This window comes from Xiphophorus hellerii, chromosome 15 (genome assembly GCF_003331165.1).
Source record: "Xiphophorus hellerii strain 12219 chromosome 15, Xiphophorus_hellerii-4.1, whole genome shotgun sequence".
Classification (NCBI taxonomy): Eukaryota; Metazoa; Chordata; class Actinopteri; order Cyprinodontiformes; family Poeciliidae; genus Xiphophorus; species Xiphophorus hellerii.
The window spans coordinates 15,594,020-15,616,218 of NC_045686.1; the positions used below are offsets into that span (position 1 = coordinate 15,594,020).

At 38.7% G+C, this 22,199-nt stretch overlaps 2 protein-coding genes across 4 annotated transcripts; one reads left to right on the forward strand and one right to left on the reverse strand.

Moving 5' to 3' along the window:
• The first annotated feature begins 890 nt into the window (after nucleotides 1-890).
• On the forward strand, nucleotides 891-17,456 carry fez2b (fasciculation and elongation protein zeta 2b). Of its 3 annotated transcripts, XM_032585219.1 has the most exons (11): nucleotides 891-1,271; nucleotides 4,767-4,875; nucleotides 5,668-5,796; nucleotides 8,400-8,541; nucleotides 8,927-9,054; nucleotides 10,250-10,399; nucleotides 10,657-10,737; nucleotides 11,422-11,497; nucleotides 11,620-11,685; nucleotides 13,182-13,209; nucleotides 13,598-17,456. In XM_032585219.1, the coding sequence occupies exons 1-10, from the start codon at nucleotides 967-969 to the stop codon at nucleotides 13,190-13,192; spliced, it is 1,197 nt and encodes a 398-aa protein (XP_032441110.1). In that variant the 5' UTR covers nucleotides 891-966; the 3' UTR covers nucleotides 13,193-13,209; nucleotides 13,598-17,456. The 3 variants fall into 3 exon arrangements, with proteins under 3 accessions (XP_032441110.1, XP_032441109.1, XP_032441111.1); XM_032585218.1 differs by lacking the exon at nucleotides 13,182-13,209; XM_032585220.1 differs by lacking the exons at nucleotides 10,657-10,737; nucleotides 13,182-13,209 and having other exon boundaries at nucleotides 892-1,271.
• A 1,192-nt stretch (nucleotides 17,457-18,648) lies between these two features.
• On the reverse strand, nucleotides 18,649-21,496 carry LOC116733811 (usherin). Its single transcript, XM_032584668.1, has 5 exons — nucleotides 21,168-21,496; nucleotides 20,990-21,094; nucleotides 20,543-20,614; nucleotides 19,455-19,628; nucleotides 18,649-19,289 (listed from the first exon to the last, which is right to left on the reverse strand). The coding sequence occupies exons 1-5, from the start codon at nucleotides 21,222-21,224 to the stop codon at nucleotides 19,200-19,202; spliced, it is 498 nt and encodes a 165-aa protein (XP_032440559.1). The 5' UTR covers nucleotides 21,225-21,496; the 3' UTR covers nucleotides 18,649-19,199.
• Between the last annotated feature and the right edge of the window lie 703 nt (nucleotides 21,497-22,199).

Below are 22,199 nucleotides of genomic sequence, written 5' to 3' on the forward strand. Positions count from 1 at the left end.
CTAACTTTAGAAGTCATTCCAGTTTATCTTTTTTCAAACTGAAACTCAAAAAGCTGACTCATGATTACAAAGGAATGTGCCAAAAGGACTAAGGCTGTATTAGTTTTATTGTAATTTTATGCTGTTGGAGCCAACCAATGGAATTCACTGGTTGTTACTCCTAGGAACTTTAACCCTGTAAGGGAAAAAAAGTAAACATATTTAGATGTGTTTGAGGCCTTTCCGTCTCCATCAAACATTTTACTTTTAACAACTATTTGCAATACCAAATGAGATAAACTAAAAGATGAATCATACTGTACTGTAGGATTCTTGGGTTGTTGACTAATAGATGAGTGAGTGTTTTCATGGAATATAAGGTCCTAGTGTTGGGATATTTACAAGAAAATGAAATATGTTTTGTACCTTACTACTGATTTTAAAACAGTTTCTCTTACTTACATAATATATTCACAGAAAAAGTTTTGTGAAAATGTGTGTATCAGTTCTGACACTTTAGGTATGCAGGTATTACTGTCAATGTAGCAGTATTTTTAGGACATTCATAATTTGAATTATATGATTGCATTCACTATATATCAATGTAATACATCTTAAATGTATCTCATTGTGTCATTAATATCAATGTACAATGTATCTTTTTTTTTTTTTTTACCTGGGAATGCACAATAATTACATGATCACATGACTTTTTGTATCAATTATGTACAAAACTTTAAAAAAAAAAAAAATTCTTAACATTTTTGGGTGGGTCTTAGCCCCCAGGTTTTAATGTCTTAACATTCAAACCGGTGAATGTTAAAACATTAACAGTTTGAATGTTTGGTTCGTTTTGCTGGCAAATGGGAGGAGCTGTGTTGCTGACGTCATTATACCCCGCCCCCACTGTCTGGCGTCAACGCAGACAGCAGAGCACCGGGGAGGACACCGAGAGACCGACCGCATAGACAGGTTCACCGGGCAGCCATGGCGGCGCCGTTAGCCCACTTCGATGAGGACTGGCAGGACTTCAACGAATTCAAGCCGTCCTCGGAGTCGGCCGAGCAGCTGGACCAGCTGAACTCAAACGTAGGCGACCCATCGGGCCTAGACGACTTCTCCGATCTGGACAACAGTTTCTCCGGGGAGATCTGCAGCTTCAAGTCGATGGAGGACCTGGTCCACGACTTCGACGAAAAGCTAACCGTGTGTTTCCGAAACTACAACACTGCGACGGAAAACATCGCTCCCGTTAAACCAATCACAGAGGAGAATTACCTGAAAGACGACGAGTGAGTGTTAATTACCTGTCTGTGCTTTTATGTTGTAACTTTTAATCTCGCAGCTCGCCACATTAGCCTCACAAGCTAACTCTGTACTAAATTCATATATTACACTCTGAGGGAATCTTAGCTGTCTGGATGGAAGACAGCCGGTCAGTGCAGTGGAAAAACCGGTTGCACGGTTCACTTTCTGCTTCTTTGTAGCAAGATTTGATTAAACGCCGAGAAAAAGGCACATCATTCCACAAACTCCATGCAGTATTTAAAATTTAAGTGTTTCCCTTAAGGTCATAGGCAGCATTTCTCAAAGTTAAGGGACGAGACTCCACTGAGTAAAAACGTAGGAATGGAAATGTTTCTTTGTATGCGTCTTGTTATTGCAGTTTTGAAATTATGAACAATTATTACAGGAGGTACATTTTCAAAAAGATTGTATTTGAAAGCAATCTATTCTGTCTAAAGTGGGAAAAAAGCATTAAAATAACTGATATGTTGCCTTAAAAGTAAAGCTGAAATTTTGGAGTAATTCATATCCTTTAGTTTGCATTGGAACTTGTTAAAAATTGTAAGGCCAAATTACAAAAAGGAAAAGAAATAATTTAGTTTTGTGATTATTGGTCCATATTATTATTATTATTATTATTATTATTATTATAGATGTGTCATTACAGAACATCCTGCCAGTTTAATATAATTGAAATTATAGTCAACAAAACTAAAATACTGGATTTAAATTTTATAAAAATAGCTGTAGTCTTCCCTAACACCTTTATTGCTACAAAGGAAAACAAAACATTGACCAAAAAAACCCCCCAGAGTAAACAGTTTTTTACAATACAAATGACAAAAAATGATGCAGTTAATTTTGAGCAAAGGATTTGAGCAAAAAATGTTTTCAAAACCTAAAAGCGGAAATGTTTGTTCAACCAGGTTTAAGACGGAAGCAGCCTATTCTTCCACAACAAAACTATCAACTCGTGCCGTTCAATACGGTGGAGACAGTTCCATGTTCCTTTTTCACAATCCCTAAAATTATTCACAACAATCGCAGCCATGGTGCCATTACAGAAAGATTGAGCTGTTCGGATCCCACTTCGAGGTTTCTAGCAGTTGCTGGGTCTCATCGGCACTCAAAGGTCACAGCTACACATTCACATGACAACATGGCATTACAGCGCCGCGGGAATAGATGTTACTTTTCTCTGCACAGCTGGTTGCATGAATCAACCTCCTCTTGCCCTTTGCATTGAACATTGTGAGACTCTTTGATTTGGCCACATAGAGTGGGCAATATGTAAGCTCATACTGACAATGTGTTATATTTTAGTTGAAACTTAGAGCCCGTGTCAACTTCTTAACCCCAGAATAAATGTGGAAATCAACTTTAATCTACTGGTTGTTTAAAAGCCTAAAAAATATAAACTGTATATGTGTTTGAATTTAGTTTTTTATCCCATGTATTGATAGAAAATCCTTTTTTTTTTTTTTTTTTTTGACTACGTCTTATTAGATCCCATTCACAGCAAATTTTATTATTTCTTTCTTGCTGAATTGTTTCTATAGGTTAAAAGTTGAAGCAGTGTTTATTTTTTCAGACTAGAAAGCATTTTTGCAATATGGCAAAGATCTTTTTGGTACCATTAAAATTACACAGTGATTAATACGTCATATTTTCCCATTTTAAGCCAAACTACCCATGTAAATATAAGAAGTTTAAAAAAAAAAGAAGAAATCTTCAAGTTTAGGTAAATGTATTTTGCGGAGTTTAGACTGGTGTTTGTTTTTTGTTTGTTTTGGTTTTTTTTAAGGGAGAAACAGGACGCAGGGTATGAAATAATTGGACCGCAGCCTTCCACAGCCCTAAAATCAGCGCCAGACTCAGTTGGAGTCTTTTCTGGATGGCTGCACTTCTACAGAACGTGTTCAGCTCTTTAACAAGCTCCACTGAAATACTGTGTCTGAAACAAACTGCAGGATAACAAGGATGACATTTACGGACCTCCCTTTGGATTTAGACTGCTATGTTGGAGCCAACTCCTCCAGATTTTGCCTGCGTACCAAAGATTTTATCGGTACAAATAAATTCAAGAAAGTGCCCCACACTAATGAGTGGTGAGTTGGAGTCACAACAATTAAATAATCTTGCTCTAGCGGCGCTGTCAAGTCGCTGTTTTGAGACGGTAGCCGGCGGTGTGTTTAGGCGGGCGTTCACGTGCCTGAGACGCTGTCACCGCTCGGGGCCCACGGCGTTTCCTGCCACGCTTCGTCCTATTTAGAACAAGCTAGCAGCTCGCCGAGCAGCGCATGAACACTTGAGGGAGAAACATGGATGTTATATAAACATTTGTCCTGGACATTGTAGCGCAACTGTGACACATGGGTTCACAGCACCCATCCATGCACAATCGGAGCCAAAAGTGCCAAAGCACACTTGCATGAGCATGCGAGTCCTACTGTGAGTGCTGATTTTCTTCGGAGTTTCTATGCAAGTCTGGGAAACGATGGAAAAAAAGATCATAGATATTGAAAAATGTTTGGATTTCGAACTTTCTTCCATGTTCTGTTATCGGAAACAGAAAAAAAAGGATTATTTAAAAATGCTCAATGTACAGTAAATACTTTAACTAGCTCATCCAAAAAGGTGCAAAAAAGTATTCGTGTTTGTAGAAGAAAGTGGCATACATGCTTATATGAGAGGATAAAAGCTAAAACTAAATCATCTTTAAATATTATCTCAAATTTTATTCTATGGAAGGCCCAAAATATCAGCAATAACATCGGTGTTGATTATTGCTAGCCATTTTTTTAATGTATTGTATTGTTCCTTTAAGTAAAACCAGATAAATTCTTTTTGTCCAACTTATGAGCAAATAAAAATATTGGTTATCAACCATAATAGCATTATAAATGTTGGTATTGTCCCAAAATGTTCACATGGGTGCTTCACTTATTTAATCACTGTTGTTGTTGTTCGTCAGTGGTGAACAACAGGATATTTTGAGTTTCTCTCTGTTCCCACATGGGGTTACTTAGGTGACAGTTTCTAACAACGCGCCGCCTAACAACACAGTTTTAGCATTTATCATCAACGTCTTGTCTTCTTTACAAATGACTGTCTGACTTGGCACATTTGGCTATGGAAAGGTTTTCAGTAAACACTCGTCTCCCTTTTCCAGACCATCTTTGCTAAGCAGAGCAGGTACGCGTGCTCTGAATTTATTCCTTCGGTTCCACTTATTCATGTGCCGACTAAGCTTAGAGAAAATGTTCTCCTGCTTCATAAAGTTCATAGAGGTTCGCTTTTAAGTGTTGCAATACTTGATGACTAGTTTTAATGCAGCAGTGTTCAGAGCTCAGCTTGTGAGGGGGTGGTCAGCATTCAGCCATGCAATGCTGTGTCACGATAAAAAAGAGAAGGAAGCGCTCCTTGTTGCATCTGCATCTTATAAAAAGTCTCCTTTGTTGTGCTTTGACCTTTAACTCTTCTTTTATTCGTCCATTCAGGGTGTGGAACTCTTTGACCAATAACTACGGAAACGTGATGCCTGTGGACTGGAAGACGTCCTACACTCGGTCCTTGCACCTGCCTGCCCTCAAGCTCAAAGATCAAGAGGTACTACACAGTCGCACACTCTTTTATTTAGTGATTCACTTTCTGCAGATTGCAGCAAATGATACCTCACAAATGCAGAGAATTGGCACCTACTTGACCTAATTAAAGAGATTAATTTCAGTCACTTGCCTTGTAACAATCCACGCTTGATTGTCCCTCTGTCATCACTTAATCTACAATTTCTTTTGATTCAAAGTGTGATTAAAAAAGGGCAAAAACAAGAAAAAAAACAGATACTAAGTTGAATTTACCAAACTAATTACCTTAATAAATTAACCTTTCACAAACAGTTATATTTTATTTTAGAGGAACAACTTTCAAAATCAAATATTTGAGTGGAACATGTTCTAAATAAAAGTGTAAAGGATCTTGTAATTAAACAGATTAAGTTTTACTGATGGAAGGAGGTGAAAACAGATTGATCTGATTTTAATCCCCAAAGCTGCACTTTTTCTCAGCTGCTGGCATCTTTCACATTGTCGGTTCATCTTAACATCCCCATTACCAACTTCTCTGAAATGGTCTTTTATTCTGGCGAGCCTACTTTGACTGCACTTTCCTGGTCTAGAAGCCTTTCTGTTCTTTTCCACTTTTCATCATATTGTGGCAAAGTGGCACCAAGTCTCAAAAGTTTCCATTCTTGTCAACAAAGAAATAAAAGAAACCTTGAATCCAACAATTCTGATATAAATCTTTCGTTGTCCAGGTTTTTTGCTTTGGATTTAAAATCCAGTTTAAAGTCTTGTCGGGTAAAATTTGCCTAAATTTCTGCCCTCATCTCCTCCTCCCAAGGGACAGAAGACGGATAACCAGTCTTTGGATCTGTCCGACGATGAGGATGAGGAGCTGCGGGAACAGCTGGATATGCACTCAATCATTGTCTCCTGCATTAATGAGGAGCCTCTCTTCACCGCTGAACAGGTAGTTCATTCACACTCCTGCTCAAACTTTGAATTATTGTGTGGAATAACTGTTAACTGTTATTCCACACAATGTGCTGCGACTGGACATTTTACATTAGCCATACGTCAATCGGTTCCCACCAAAGAGTCTGTTTACATCTGCTCTGCTGACCAAGAGTTTAATTGCAGCGTAGATTCATATACTATATCTTCTATTGTTTATCTACTGTAAGGAAGTGTACATGTCAGTGATTAATATCATACAGGAGTGGATTACTACCTACTGAGCTTTATTGGTTTGATCACTCATTCTAATTATTCACGAGAGTCAAGTGGGCAAAATGTGGAACCGAACCGGAATAAATAGAAATCTGGTTTAAAATATTTCTCTATTTAAAAAAAAAGGAATTAATTGAAATTGTGTGAGGATTTTCTGAGCACATAAATTTAATGAAAACATTTCAGCACAAAGAAAATCATTTAAATCAATTTAAATTATTTAAATATATCATTTAGATAGATAGATAGATAGATAGCATTTATTGTCATTGAACAGAATTCAACGAAATTTCCATTGCAGCTCCCGTGCAAAAGGTCAAATATATACAGTATAAATAAGCAAACACACAATAATAATAATAACAATATATACAACTAAATTAACTAAAGGCACTCAACCACACCAAAGAAGTAGCAGCAGGTCCAATTATGGCAAAGTACAGATAATGTGACAGTGCAAAGTGCAGAACAATATGGCTGTGTGGGGGTGGGGGATATGTATGTGTGACTGCGAGGTTATGATATGTGTGGGAGGGGGGGGGCGGCAGGGAGTAATGGCTCTGACGGCTGTGGGGAAGAAACTGTTTCTCAGTCTATTTGTTGTAGTCCGTATATTCCTGTACCGCTTGCCTGATGGCAGCGGCACAAACAGTCTGTGGCCCGGGTGGCTGGAATCCATCGCTATGGATCCAGCTCTCTTCTTGACCCGGTCTGTGTAAATGGAGTCCAGGTCTGGGAGGGGGCATCCCACAATGCCTTGTGCTGTTCTCACCACCCGTGTCAGTTGTTTCCTCTCCAGTGCTGTGCAGCTGCCATACCACACAGTCATGTTGAGGCAGAGGATGCTCTCGATCATCGCCCTGTAAAAGTTCACGAGCAGCCGTGAGGAAAGTCCAGCCCGTCTCAGTTTCCTGAGGAAGAAGAGCCTTTGTTGTGCTTTCTTCACCAGGTGGGAGGTGTTTGTGTTCCAGGAGAGGTCAGAAGTGATGTGGAGGCCCAGGAACTTGATGTTGTCCACACGTTCCACCACTTCTCCATCTATGAGAAGGGGAGTGTGAGCCGTCCTCCTGGACCTTCTGTAATCCACAATGACCTCCTTGGTCTTCCCTGTGTTCAGCACCAAGTTGTTGGCTGAACACCACTGAGTGAGCTGCAGAATCTCCTCTCTGTAGTGGGTCTCGTTGTTGTCTGAAATGAGACCCACTACTGTTGTGTCGTCCGCGTACTTCACGCGTACTTCATATATTTAAATTTCCTTATTAATGATATTAATGAATTCCACAATAAAAGGCAAACATGAAATATAGATGGTATCCAAAATGAAAGGGAGGCGAAAACCTACCCTGCTTTCCTGCTTTCCCCCCCATCCATCAATATTCTGCCTCGTTAAGAGCCTCCATTGGTTGGAAGGAGAATTAAACTAACACCAAAATTAATGCCAATGAAACAAAAAAAACCCCAAAGAAACAATGAAATTAAACTGACAGCAGTTAATCCTTATTTTCTGTATGTTTTAATATACAAGCCTGTCGGCTTATCAGCTACTTCCTTAAATTAGATTTACATGTTTACTTCAATGACGCATAACTAAGCCAGGGAAGTAAAGCAAACACAGAAGCAGGATATGTTTAGAAAGTTTTGTTACGGATGTATAAATAAATATTATGGGACAGTTTATTGTTCTGGATTTATACAAATGCAAATGTCACACCCAGAATCAACATACGATGTGGTTAAATAATAAACATGCTGACCTCACTAGGATCTCCTTACATATTGCTACTTTACATCATTCCTTAGTAAGATGGTGGGCACTGCAAACTGAAAGGTTAGTTGCACTAATCCTAAAGCTCTGATCATAAACATTAGTTTTGCTAATGCTAAAGCGCTAAAAACTTGGTATTTAACAGAAGATAATGCTAAGGCGCTATATTGGACCATGTTGATACCCACCATGTATCAATGACACATGTTGCCACATGGTACATCGCCCTCTACAGGGTCACTGTGTGATTGCATAGCCGATAACCAAAACCTCAACACAGGTGCTACATATTATTCAACTGAAAATTTTCTAAACACCCATATGTAGAATTTATCTTGAAAAATTACTTTAGGGGAAGCTAAGTGTGCTAAACTTTTTCAAAGTTAGCTAAAGCGCAAAACGATTAATTAGCTCCGACGTTGGTGTCATTTCTGTGCTGAAAAACTCAACCTGATGTTTCTCGCACAAGAATCGGATGCTGTAAGACTTGCATTCTGGTTACAAAACTACATTTTTGAGCAAATGGTCAAACTAGTTCATGGAAGTTGGCATCTGGCTGAAAGTTGTGGTGTTTTTAGGTGATAGAGGAGATCGAGGAGATGATGCAGGAATCTCCCGACCCGGACGATGACGAGAGTCCTTCCCAGTCCGACCTGTCGATGCTCTCTCAGGACCTCGGCGCTTTGAAACGATCCGGCTCCAACACCAGCTTTGAGGAACGTGAGTCTACCTGCTCTCTCACACACACAAACACACCCCCACACACACAGAAATAGAAAACTACTGTACTGTTTTAACGTGCCCATGTGAACAATTTTATGATTATCTAAATAACTTAAAAAATTTTGATAGGACTCTCTGTGTAGCGAGTCTTTTAAATGTGCACATGTGATATAGTCGTTATGTAATCAGCGTATGTGTCGTCCCAAATGTTATGTAATCGGCTTGATATGCAAATGTTCTAAAATTGGATGAGTGTGAAATTATTATAATTTATTATAAATTATAATTATTTTTTTGGTTTTCATTGGGGTTCGACCGGCACCGAGCTTCTTCTCTACATTAAATCTGCTCTTCCCGTTTCCGCCCCACGTTTGGTCCGCAGGGCTTCGTCAGCTGTCTGTGTCGGAGCTCAGCCGGACCCTGGAGGAAGTGGAGGCGGCCATCCGCCGCTACAGCGAGGAGCTGATCCAAGCTCTGGCGCTGCGAGACGAGCTGGACTTTGAGAAGGAGGTACTTAAATCTGATCGCACATTAACTCCAAACTCAGATCAACCAGAAACGTTTGCAGAGATGTTGCTAAAGCAGAGCAGCTTTGAAGCATTCAGAGAGCTTTAAGCAACACACACGCACACACCCACACACGCACACACGCACGTTGTGTTTGGTGAGAACAGACGGCAGCACCCTCTGCCTTCTGTTACCATGAGGTCAGAACTGCCAGCAGCTTTATTTGTATGTTTTTCTCTGTGTCATGATTCACTCTGAGTAGATTTGACAGAATCTAAAAAAAAAAAAATAAACACTTGAGTGATATTTGTACAGATCACAAGGATACTGAGAATATTAAATTATTAGATTTATCATCTGTAGCCTCAAAAAAAACCATTCAGATGAGCCTTTATCATAAGCAGCTCACTGCTGTAAATGTATTAATTGCCAGTGTTTTTATCCCAATGTTTCTTGTCAACCTTAACTGCATCACTAATTAATAAAATGCGTAGTTATAAACAAATAATTTACTGGAAAAACAGGCAAACATTACTTTATGGTATCTATAATGCACGTTATTCCTCAACTACCAAGGCAGTAAAGACAACTGTTTGGTTATTAGTATGCGACTTAGTTTCTTGCAAAAATATCCCCCCCCCCCTTATTCTAATATTTTATCATGCTTGCACCCATAAACAAACATTTATTTTACTGGGTTTTTATGTGATTGATCAACACAACATAGGGTGTAATTTTAAAGAGGTAAAAAAAAAAGATGCATGGCTTTTAAAATGTTTTAATAAGTGTGCCTTAAATTCGTCTCCAGACCCCTTTTACTCTGTTACAATCAATAAAATCCAGTTCAATCGATTACCTTCAGAAGTTGCCTATGTATAATTTTCCTTCCTTCTCACAATTTGGTGCCTACGTAATGTTGATCTATTACATAAAGTCCAACCAGTTGGGGTTGTAATGTGTCAAAATGTGAAAAATCTCGCATTTTGAAGTACGAATTCTTTTGCTTCATACTTTAATTCTCCTTTATCTTGTAATTTTTTTATTTATTTATTTTTTTGCTTTTTTAGTCAATTCTGTTAATTGAAATAAAAGCTCTGAAAACTATTAACTAACTAAGATAATCAGTCAGTTTCATTCCTTCAGCTTTGTATTTTCCAAACCCCTGCCGTAGTTTACTGAAATGTTGCGTATGGTGCAGGTCAAGAACAGCTTTATTTCGCTGCTGATCGACGTGCAGAACAAACAGAAGGAGCACCGCGAACTGCTGCGCAAGAAGAAGAAAATCCGTAGTACAACCACGACGGGGCCCAACGGTCAGAGGACAAACAGCACACACATACCAGGCACGGTGAGTCAGCAGGGAGGTATTCACCGAAAACACACAAAATAAAAGCATTATCATGGTTTGAAGGTTAACGACATAACCACACGTGTGACGCGCCACGCACTACTTCCAAGTTAGGAAAAGAGATGCATGACCCGGCTGAAGAGTTTTCACTGTAGTCACCCTCTTATCAGCACCAGCGCCTTTCCTTCCTGTCATAGAGAGCCTCCTCATCTTTCGTCAAATCTCTTTTTTTTCCTCCTTCCTCTCACTCCTTGTAGCTCCTCACTCTGGAGGGACTCTCCAATGTCATTCAAAATGGTCTCCGTCAAACTTTTGGCCACTCAGGAGGGGATAAACAGGTGCCCCCTGCTCTTTCTTCCAACTGCGGATTCTTTTCTGTGCTGCTTTTTCACCTCTTGGGTTTCAACTGGCATGCGCATTCTTTTTTTCTTTTTTTTTTTGCTCCATAATTTTTGTTCAGTTTGTCCTTTTGTTGCATTAAATTTTTGTCTTTTCCTTTTTTTAAAAAAATTAAATTCCTTACAGTGCCTTGCAAAAGTGTTCGTGCTCCCTGAACTTTTCACATTTTGTCTTGTTACAAACACAAACTTCAATGAGAACATTAGTGAACAAACTAAGGGACACAGCAGAGAGGTCAGGGGGTGAATTTGTGCAGAAATTTAAAGCAAAGTTTTTTATTTTGTTGTTTTGATCAGATTGTCTTATAGTTGACATTAAAGTATACGGCTTTCCACCTAAAGTAATGCATCTACCAATGCATATTATGCACTACTTTGTTGTAGTCTGTTACATAAAATCCAGATGTATCACGTTAAAGTTTGTGCTTGCATTGTGACAAAATACAATCACCCAGTCATTTTTTTTTTTTTTTGTATTGAAATATTTTTTGCCCTCCTTTATTTTCTACAAAAATCCTTTGCATGTTCTGTAACTTTAACACAACACTTAATTCCAAAATTACACTAAAGTTAAATTTAATCAGTTGGTGTATTTGTAATGCATATACATATTTATCTCTTTAGTATCTGACCACGGTGATCCCCTATGAAAAGAAAGCAGGCTCTCCTTCTGTAGAAGACCTCCAGATCCTGACAAAGAGTGAGTCCATGAACAAGAACATAGGAGATCACCGAGCGGTGAACCAATGAGGAAAGGGGACGTGTCATTAGTCAGATTTTGTTTACGTCTCTGACTCCTCTGTCCTTCTCTTTCCATATCAGTCCTTCATGCCATGAGGGATGACAGCGAGAAGGTACCAGCCCTCCTAACAGATTACATACTGAAAGGTAAACATGACTTTTATTTTAAGGCTTTTGCCCAAGCAAGGCAACAAGATTAAGAAAAAATATATTGTAATAACTTCAGTAAAATGCTTTTTTTTTTTAACTGTAAAACCATGAGACTAATTCGTACTTAAGCAGTCACATGTACCTACAAAATAAAAAAGTTAAAAGTCTTGACTTCCATCCAGAAGTGTATTTTATACTTAAGTCTTAGTTCTCTGTTTGATAGATTTGCACTAAAGAAGTAATAAGTCTCATCAGAAGTGTTGACATAATGTCTCACTCTGTGGCCACACCCACTGACCATTTCAGCCGCAGCTAAAGTATGAACACAGAAAGTGGAATTATAACGAAGGGGAACTGCTGTGCATTTGGTTGCATAAACAAGCAAAAGGTTACAGTACAACTTACAGTAAAGAGAGGAAGCTAAATGTGTTGGTTAGTTATAGTAAAAACACAGGATGTCCAGGACCAGAAATGTGGGTTTGTTGTTAAATTTATAGGGCCAAAATAATTTCATTGATGACATTTCAAAATGTGAAAAAAAAAAACATGAATAGTGTTTTTAATTTGTGTATAAAGCAAAGACTTGCTACTTTATATAATCTAGAAGTACCACAAATAACACAACTGCTTAAACTTAATGGTTTAGTAAAAGTAAAGGTGCACAAAATGGAATCACAGTTGTCTTCCTAATATGAATACAGTCACACAAGCAATACTTGCTACAATATAATAGTTGAAGCATGCTGGTTGTTAGAAATGCCCAAATCAGGATTTATTTTCTTCCCAGCACTGATTCAAGCTTTTTAATTTCACCATCATTCTAAAATCTAGATTAGTTATGTGATTTGACCCATTTAACTTACTCAGCAATGAAGTGAAGGACACTCTTCAGACCCATTCAGTAAGTTAGATAATTGAAAAGTCCATTTATTTTAGTAACTCCATCAAGTAAAACACATTATATAGATTAAATAGAGAAAACTGATGTCTTACCAGTATTTTTCTAATCATGATGAGTTTCTGCTTACCATGAATGAAAGCACATTTTATACTTAGAATCTTACATTACACTAATGAAAAAGAAAAAAATTAAAAGAGAAATGTGAGCTTAATGAAAAGCACTTTTTCAAAAGATACTTTCAATCTGACAAGCGAGACTCATCTGGACGAATATTCTCATTTATTGAATACAGTTCAAGCCTAACATGAAGCTGCTTCCTCTGCGTTTTTATATGACTCGTTGATAATTTGGCTCAAAACTTATTCCAGTCTGGTCCTAGTCATTCATGTGTGAAAAAAAACAACTGGTCTCCTGCTTCATAAGCTTCCCTCTTTGCTTTGAACGTCATAAAATTCAGTGACCAGCGTTTCAGCTGCTTTTCCTCCACAACTTCCCCAGCCCGATAAATCCGTGAGCTTTAACGGTGAATGTGTCTGTTGTTGACATGTGCCTTCCTTTCCCTCTCGCCTGTGCTGCTCTGTCCTTCGGGTAGCTCTCGTATGAAAGCGGAGGAACCTGAGGTTCGTGAGGCTAACCCCGCTCATTGACATTGAACGCCTCATCTTCCTCCCTGTCTGCACAATATTCCCTTTTTAACCAGAGCAATCAGCCTCCCACCCCTCCGTCGCTCTCTGCCGTGGTGCCAGTTGTGCTGTATGGTGCTTCTAGCCGTGCTACACCCACTCTGAAAAACACAGCCCACTCGCGCTCATAATTTCCCCTCGCTCTGCCAGCTTGTAGTAGCAGCTGTTGGTGTGCTTGCTTCTCACCTGTAGTCGGGGGTTTCCTCGCCTCTAACCACACATTCCTCCCGGCTGTAGCTGCTCTGCCATACTCCACACCTCTGCTGCCTCCTGCGCTGCAGCGATTCTCACCAGCTGTTTATCTATATTTTTTTTTTCTCCACAGTTCTTTGTCCCACGTAAATTCAGACGGGAAGCTTTTGCCTCTTCAGCGTCGAGCGGCAGAGGAGGGTTTCAGTTTTGGAAAAACACAGGAACTGATTTAAATCCAAACCTTCTTTCCTTTTTTTTCTTCTCAGTTTTCCTCGTGGAACTTTCTGCTCTGCCTCTCTCCTCGTATTCTTTACTTTTGATACGACTCTTAAGTCTTTTGTAGTTCTTTTTAAGTTCTAATATTTAGTTAGTTTTTTTATTCATTCAGTGCTCCATGTTTTCATATTGTGACTTTACACAGGTGCATCTCAATAATTGATACTAAAGTAAACTTTTTGATGATGTAAGTCGTTGCTAAGGAGAAACTCATTTTATATGAATTCTCTACACACAGAATGATAAATTTCAATTGTTTGTTTCTGTTCGTTTTCGATGATTATGGCTTACAACTTATGCAAAAACCAAATTTACCATCCATCTAATGAGTAAGCCACAAAATGGCATTGCTGAAGACGTTTGCTGTTCAGAATTTTGTATCCCAGCATATTAAGAGAAGGTTGAGTGGAAGGAAAAAGTGCAGTAGTAAAAAGGTCCACAAGCAAAAAGTAAAAGTGGTACTATTACTAATATTCCACCTTAGTGATAATCCTCTTATTTCAGTCTTAAATAATATTTTAATATCTTGTGAAAATAATTTGGGGGTTTTCAGCAACTACAGGCAACAATCATCCAAACTGGCATAAATAAACATTTGAAACATATCAACTCGATGTTAAAAACTCATATCCGGCATTTCTTTCTCAAGCTGAACTGCTGAAATCAGCTTTTCAATGATACTCGAATATATTGAGATGCACTTGTAACGACTCGTGTGTGGATGCCAGTAATCAGTGTTAGCCTGAACACCTCACTTCCTGATTAGCCAGGTGCTATTGGAGAAAAACAAACGATCCTTGAAGGTGTTTTGGGTTTTTTTATCCGCTGAAATCCATCGGCAGGCCTCTGCAAGGGAAATGCAGTCCTGCTTTGATTATCAAATCCACTTTCCCTCAGCTGCCTGACAGGGAAAACAAGTCCTGGTGTGATCGGTGAAAAAGTGCCAGGCAAGTCGAAGGCATCAAGCATTGATTATCCCCATGATTTATTGCACGATTTTTAAGCTCAGCTCTCTCAAAATCAAAGAGGAAGCCCTTTAATTTAAAACTTTAAAACTGTTTGTTGCATGTTAGTTTCAGGTACAAGCGGTGTGAAGCTGAATGTTTAAAATGAGACGTTCTCTACATGACTGAGAGGGATTGCACAGTTTGAAAAAGGGACAAAAATGATCAAAGTCGTGAAAAAAATATTTTTGGATAAGAAATTTTTTTTTTTTAAGTTAACAAGATGAGGGATTGGAATGATTTTTATAGATGTTGTGATGTCAACCCCAACAAATTCACCACTTCCACGTAGGATTAGTTTGCAGATTCCTCTTGTTTCATATGTGCATTGGTGGGAAATAATGTATTAACTAAGTTTACGTCGGCATTAATTGTTGTTCTGTCACATAAGTTATCTGTGTTTTAGGACATTGGCTTTAGGGACAGCGGGGTTGCACTTTATCAGTGACCTGATGGTACAAAGGTGGAGTTCTGCAGAATATAGCACAGAGTGGATCTCATCAGCGAACGATGAAAAATCTTTGTCAAAATGGAATCATTTTAAATGAGCATTCCTCTGGTTTTTCAAGAGAAACGTTAGTGAACAACATTTCCGCTCAGTTTTCTCTTTAGTAAAGTCAGTGACAGAAATGATTTGAGGAGGTTCTGTGATTATAATTAATGTTATCGGACTAAACATTTAAAAGATTCAATGAGGAAATTGGAAATCCTTCATTGAAAGGCTGTAGACTATAGTAGTCTAAATGTATGTAACTTGGTTAAAGATTGTGAAGGTTGGGTAGTTGTGGCTGATAGTTTTTTTATGTTTAGTTGAATGTAAACGTATCCTATGATAGTTTAAGTCTAAATTTTAGCCAGTCAAGTCAGTTGCATTTTAACATCTATATATGAAATCCCAGTTTTATTGTCTTTTAGAATTCTAGTTTTACACTTTTAAGATCCAGTCAGAATTTGCGTGCTGCCTGAAATGTTGACAGTGAAGTGAATTGGGGTGAAACATTAGAAACGGCTAAAACATGAAAAAAATATTTTACTAGCAGCTGCCTAGTTTCCTTATGGCTTGTGCCGACTTAAAGCTATGAGTCCTGCAGGGAATCACCGGTGTGTGATCACAGATGAAGTTGGTACGCAAACATTCAGGTCAGGTGTCGCTTAGGTCTCAGGTACAGTCGTCAGTGTCGGTACTTTAACGTTCTTGTTCTGGTAGATAAAACATTCCCAACTCAGTTTACATGTCTAGTCTTGTCAGAGTTTCTATAAGGACTTGATTCGTGTCACCTGCATGATGATAATAAAACATGATCAAAGACGCGTTTTGCAGAAAACGTCCCAGGAGAAGCTTCCTGTGTAATGGCTCAGGTGGTGTTTTCACTGCGTCTGCTTCAGTGTAGCAATGTTAGATATGTCACCAAAGTCGATCACATTACATATTACTGCCCAAACTTTCTGAAACTCTCTCAGACAATGCTAGGTACTTTCCGAAGCTTTTCTGAAACTTGATGGGTACATTCAGGAACTTTGCAGTTACTTTCCCAAAACTTTAATGGAACTCGCTGGTTACCTTCCCGGATCTTACTGAGTATTTTCCTTGAACTTATTAAATGCTTTCTGGATCTTAAAAGATATTTTTCTTACGCTTTAAGGGAACTTTCTGGTTACTTCCCAGAAACATTCTGGTTACTTTCTAGGACCTTGCATGGAAATAACTACTAAGCTTTCTGAAGGTTTCAGAAAAGTAAATTTTTAAGTCCCAGGATGGCACTAGTAAATTATTAGCCACCTCATAACACAGCCCAATTGTTGAAAGTATCCTCTCAGTTCTGGGAAAGTAACCAACGAATTCCATTCTGGAGATGAACCACTAAGTTCTGTGGAAAATATGGGCTGTATTGTGAAGCGCTACCGGATTGGGAGACTCCAAGAAGGAAAATGTTTCGGTGGGTGAAGTGGGCGTTGGGGAAGATTGCACATCGATTTGCAAAAAAGTAAGAGGTAATGATTTTGTTTTTCTTCTATTGTTTCAAAACAATATATATATATTTAAATATTTGTATGTGACATGTTTCTACAGATGCCAGCTATTTTCAACCCAGCATGTGCTGCATGCACTTTACTGCTGCTGCTGCAGAAAACACATTTCCAATGATTAGTGATTTGTTTACAGACATATTTAAATATCACACTAAAGGGAAAAGTGCACGTTGCAGCAATATCAAGAAAACTGGAAAGGAAACAAGCATTGAATATTTTTAAAGCTTAAAGGGGTTTTGTAATGTCTGTTGAATCAAATGCGTTAATGAAAAATGTAAATTTTATCAGCAATGGTTTAGAAGTGAAATGGCTTTCAGCCCTCATGTCACTGAAGGATCTCTGGCCATTTTGACAAACATATCAGTCTAACTCCAGGTTAGAGATTTATATTTATAAATGACGAACAAGTAAAAAAAAAACTAACAAAAACAAGAGGCTGCCTTTGTTAAATGCCTGTAAAAATATTTTGTACATTTATTAAACTCATGTACCTAATGCAATTTATTTCCCTAGCTAGGGGGGGGGGATTATGTTTACTGTCTCATGTGGTACTGCAGTATAGTAATTTATTATGTGAATGTTTTGTAACCATGATCTCGACTGTAATGGTGCAAGTGTTTTGTGCCCACATTATTGCATTGCAACACATTTCAAATAAAAAGAAATTATATATTTAAACACCTTGGCGTGTATGGTTTACTTTGTAAAACATTCTTTGTCTAATTTTATTACATATATTCATATATGCTTTGTGTTTTGTATTCAAATAAACCCGTAGTTAGCAACAATGATTTCATTGATCAAATTCATAATTACTTATCTAATTCAAATTCTTCAGAGTTATTGTAGACGGTGACGGCTGTTGGCAGGAAAGATCTCTTGTAGCAGCCTGTACTACAGCAAATTTGAAGAAGCCTCTGACTGAAGACGCATTGTTTTCCCAAAACAATTTCATAAAGAGGACAGTTAGGGTTGTCCATAACTTTCTTGATTTTTTTATGAAGAGTCCATCATCATCTCCAGAGGTTCCACAGTCGTCCCCAGAGCAGAATCACCTCTGATGCTACTGTACCACGAGACGGCGGCAGAAGAGATGAGACTCAGTAACAGGCTTAGAGAAGATCTGCAGCATCTTGCTGCCGACCTTGAAGGACCTTAGCTTCCTGAAGGAATACATCCTGCTCCGTCCTTTCTTATAGACGGCTTCACTGTTGCATCTCCTGTCTTCTGTCAGTCTGTTTGATCAGTTTTTGTTTTTGGTAAAATTGTGTTCCAGGAGCAACAATGTAGTAAAGTTATTTTTTTATATAACCCTTATTTATGTCTGACTCTTTAGTCCAGCCTTATTAGAATTTGACTTAATCTTAATGTTGGCCTGGGTCTGACGCTTAAGCTTGTTTTTTTCACGGTGAAGCAGCAAACAGTCACTTTAGCAAAACCTCTTTTACCTGACTATCCTGAAGATGGTACACAGTCGCCCTCTTGTGGTGAGCAAAGAATCACAACTGAAGTGTCATCCAGTTTAGTAAGCTTTTTTTAAGATGACGTTTAAATTATCTGAAATGTATAAGTAATGCCAGTCATGATGTCCAAACACAGAATGATGGCTACGAAATCAATAAATAACATTTCCTGCTCTGTGGAGATTTGAACATTTGTGATAATCTTGGGTAAAGATGGGTATAAATCCATCAAATCATCTTTTTCTGCTTCAATATTAGGTGTAATACAATACTCAACAGTTCTTACAAAGTGAATGCAGCTTCAGCGTTTTTTGTAATTTGGGTAATTGGCACACTGTGTGTCAGGCCAACTTAATTTTTTTCCCCAAAGACCATTATTTAATACCAAGGCCAAATTATCTCACAAACTGTTCAAAATAGGAAAGATGTCTTTTGTTTATTTGACAGGTGTCTTTTAATTTGTAAGTTAGAAACGGCACAAGCAATTTCTAGAAATCACTGCTGGAGAAAATCTGGCGCGCCAATAAATCTGCATGTCCAGAAAGTACATGGTTACAAAAAAAAAATGAAATGCTTTTCCAGCTTCTGATGAACATGATGGCACCTGGAAGCCGACTTCACAACACTGGGGTTTACATGTCTCCCTCATTAGGTCCTAAATCGTCCACAAAAATAAAAAGGTGATTCAGGACCTGCTTCAGGGTCCTGAATCTATGAACACCAGAGTAGAATATGGAGACTAAAGTATCTTCTACGGGATTCTGCTTGTCCTGCTGCTTCCTTCACGTCAATAAAATGGATTTTCTTCCAGTTGTGTTTAAATAAAGAGATGTTTCTTCTTCTTCCACTGGATCTTCACATGAAGCTTCTCTTCTGTGAGCCCCTGTGGTGACACGCCTCATCATGACTGATGCTATTGCCCTCCTGACTGAGCTGTGGGGACCAAATGTTTTTTGTGGGGTCACAGGTTGGTGTCTGTGAACATCGTGTGCTCTTTCCTCACAGTGCTGAAGCCTTTGATGGTGTCCACAAATTCCTCGTCATCCATGAACTGCAAAGTAAAATAGGGCACGCTCGAACTTCTATTCATATAAAAATAGTTTTGCTTGTTTTTTTTTCTTTTTAACTTTTCACCTACATTTTTTTTTGTATACTTTTAAGTGCTTTGCATCATTTTTTTTTGACATGTTCAGCCTACATTTTTGGGGTCTCTCACCATCCCGCTGTCATGGGCTGAGATGTTGGGGTCCCAGACGTCGTCGTCTCCTGCGAGAGACTTCCCGTCGATCACCTGGCTGATGCTGCGCCGCAGGGAGTTCACACTGAGAACGCCCTCTTCCTCTCCTGCAACGATCTCTTCGGTGGGCTCGCATTTAGCCTCCAGAATCTCCTGGATGAACACAAAACACACGTAAAAAAAGAAGAAAGAAAAAAAAAAGATCTTGAGACCAAATGCTTTATCACACTGAAATTTCTCTTTTCAAGTTCATTTGATTCTACTTTTATTTTTCATTAATGATGGCGTTTTTGGGCAGCAATGTAATTATATTGACATTCAAGGCTGGAGTGTAAGTTTCTCATGTAAAGCAGAAAAAATTACATATTGCAGTTTTTTTTTGGAAACTAACGTTTTCACACTAAATGCCTTGTGTGTGACTTTTTTTAAATACAACATTCTCTCAGGAATAATGATAAATCAAGACAAATGTTGCTGCCAGGCAATAAACAGTCTCAGATCTACTAATTATAATACGAAAATGTAGTTTATGGATATTATTTATCTTCTAATATAAAGCTGTGGAGCTAGTTAAACCTCCTGGACTTGAAAATTTAATAACCTTCACTTTGAATGTTTCAGGGTGCAGTGGTTGTAAAGACTAAAAGTTGAAAAATAAATCAAATAAAAAATATTTTTCATCAGTTTTTGAGAAACCTTTTTTTTTTTTTTTAGCTGATAATTTTGGAGTTAAAAGGACTAAAATGAAGGCAATTAAATCTGACTTATTAATTAAAGCAGTCGCTATACTGGTTAAAATTGGATACAAACTTAAATTCATGTCTCAGCGCAGAAACATTTCTAGTGCATGATATGACGATATGACTAATGAAAATCTGTTTTTGATTCAAACCTTCAAGGAAGTCCCTCTCTGCAATGAATTAACAGAAACTGAAGCTAACGACGCAACGTTGAAATGAAATATTTGTGTCACATGCTACTCCACTTGCCAGGACCGTACACACACCCACACACCCCCACACACACACACACACACCCACACGCGCACACATTGTTTGGCGTTTTACCTCAATCTTCATGGAGAATCCCTTCAGGGTCACGCTGCTGGAGAAGCCGGTAGTGTCTGGCACCATGTCGAACTGAAACAGAGAGAGCAACACTGGCAGTTATTTAAAATAAAATAAAATAAAAAGCAGCATTGACACAGAGATGCATCCTGTTGCTCATGTAATGTACAGTATGGCAGCTCAAGATGCTCAAAAGGTTCAGTGAGAACGCATTGAAAGAAAACAGGCCATGTTGCAAACCCTCATAAATGTAAAGCTTTGTTTTAGGTCTGGCGACGTGCTTTTTGTCCTGACTTTCTGGGGCACCGTGTGAAATAGAGCAAGGCTATTGTTTAAAAAAAAAACAACACTAACTCGTCTGACACCTTTGTAAGCTGTGATGACCTAGTTTCTACAATGTTTTCGGGGATCAGAGAATAAAGACCCGGGGGTAAAAGTTGCTCTTACCAGGACAGAGTTGCTGGGCGGGTACACAGCCATGGGGCTCCTCTTCTGCATGGGGAGAGCGACCAGAGGAGGCCTCGCCCTGGTGAGGGGGGGTTTATTCAGGGCCTGGCGGAACATGAAGCTGCAACATGACGGCTTTGCATTTAAAGAGAGCGGAAAAGGAGCCTGGTCTCTTTACCCTGTGAAGCACGACTCCTAACACGACGGCCAGCAGCAGCAGGGCGATGGCGGCCATCACCACGATGAACCAAAGCTCCTGGACGACATGATGCTCTCGCCGGCCTCCGTCTGCCCGGTCACCCCCGGCAACGCCGCCGCCTCCTCCAGGAGGAGTGGGGCTCGGTGAGTCTGGAGAAAACAGAACTTGTGGAAAAAAACATACCAAGCAGTTTTTAAGCTTTGTCGATTATGAGAGCACGAAACGTAGAGAGAATTTTGTGAATATAACTCAAAAGTCTACAAATAGACGAGTAAATGTTAGACAAGTATTTAACTATCAGATGCTCAACTTAAACACATGGTAAAGTGGATTAAGAAGTCGTAACGTTGGATATAAAAAAAATAATAACGCTATTAAAAATGACAAAATCATTAAAAAAAAGAAAACTACATTTAATTGTCACCATGTTGCACAGTGCAATTGGAGAATTACTGCTTTTGCTTTGTATGCTAATCAATTAACAAATTCCCAACATTTTTTTCTGGTAAAATATCTTCTTAGGCAGTGTGTTTGTTTGTTTGTGTTTTTTTTTTTTTTTTACAAGAAACCACCTAAAATATAATGTTAAAACAATTGCAAAGTTTTCTGTCATACGGATCACATTTTAAGTTGTATAATTTTAAGCATAATTTTCTGAAAAGTGTTTGGGTTATCGGCTAAAATAGCTCTCAGAGAAAAATGAACTTGTGGATCTGAAATCAACACAGTGTGAATGAAAGACGATCATGTTGTGCACCGACGGAGAGATAACTTTGTAACTGGAGACATGTTTACCTGCAAGGCCTAGTTCAGGCATCCAATAATGCCGCGATGATGCGCAGTTGGTCACTTTTAGCTTATTTATTAGGGAAACCTTTTGTGAAAGTGTAAGTTTATTCAGTGATAAGTGATAGGCGCAGAAGCTTTGTGTCGAGGGCGTTGGACTCACCAGTGCTGAGGTCCGTGGTTCGGCCTGTGTTGGGGAGGCTGGCGGCCCTTCGCTGTGTGACA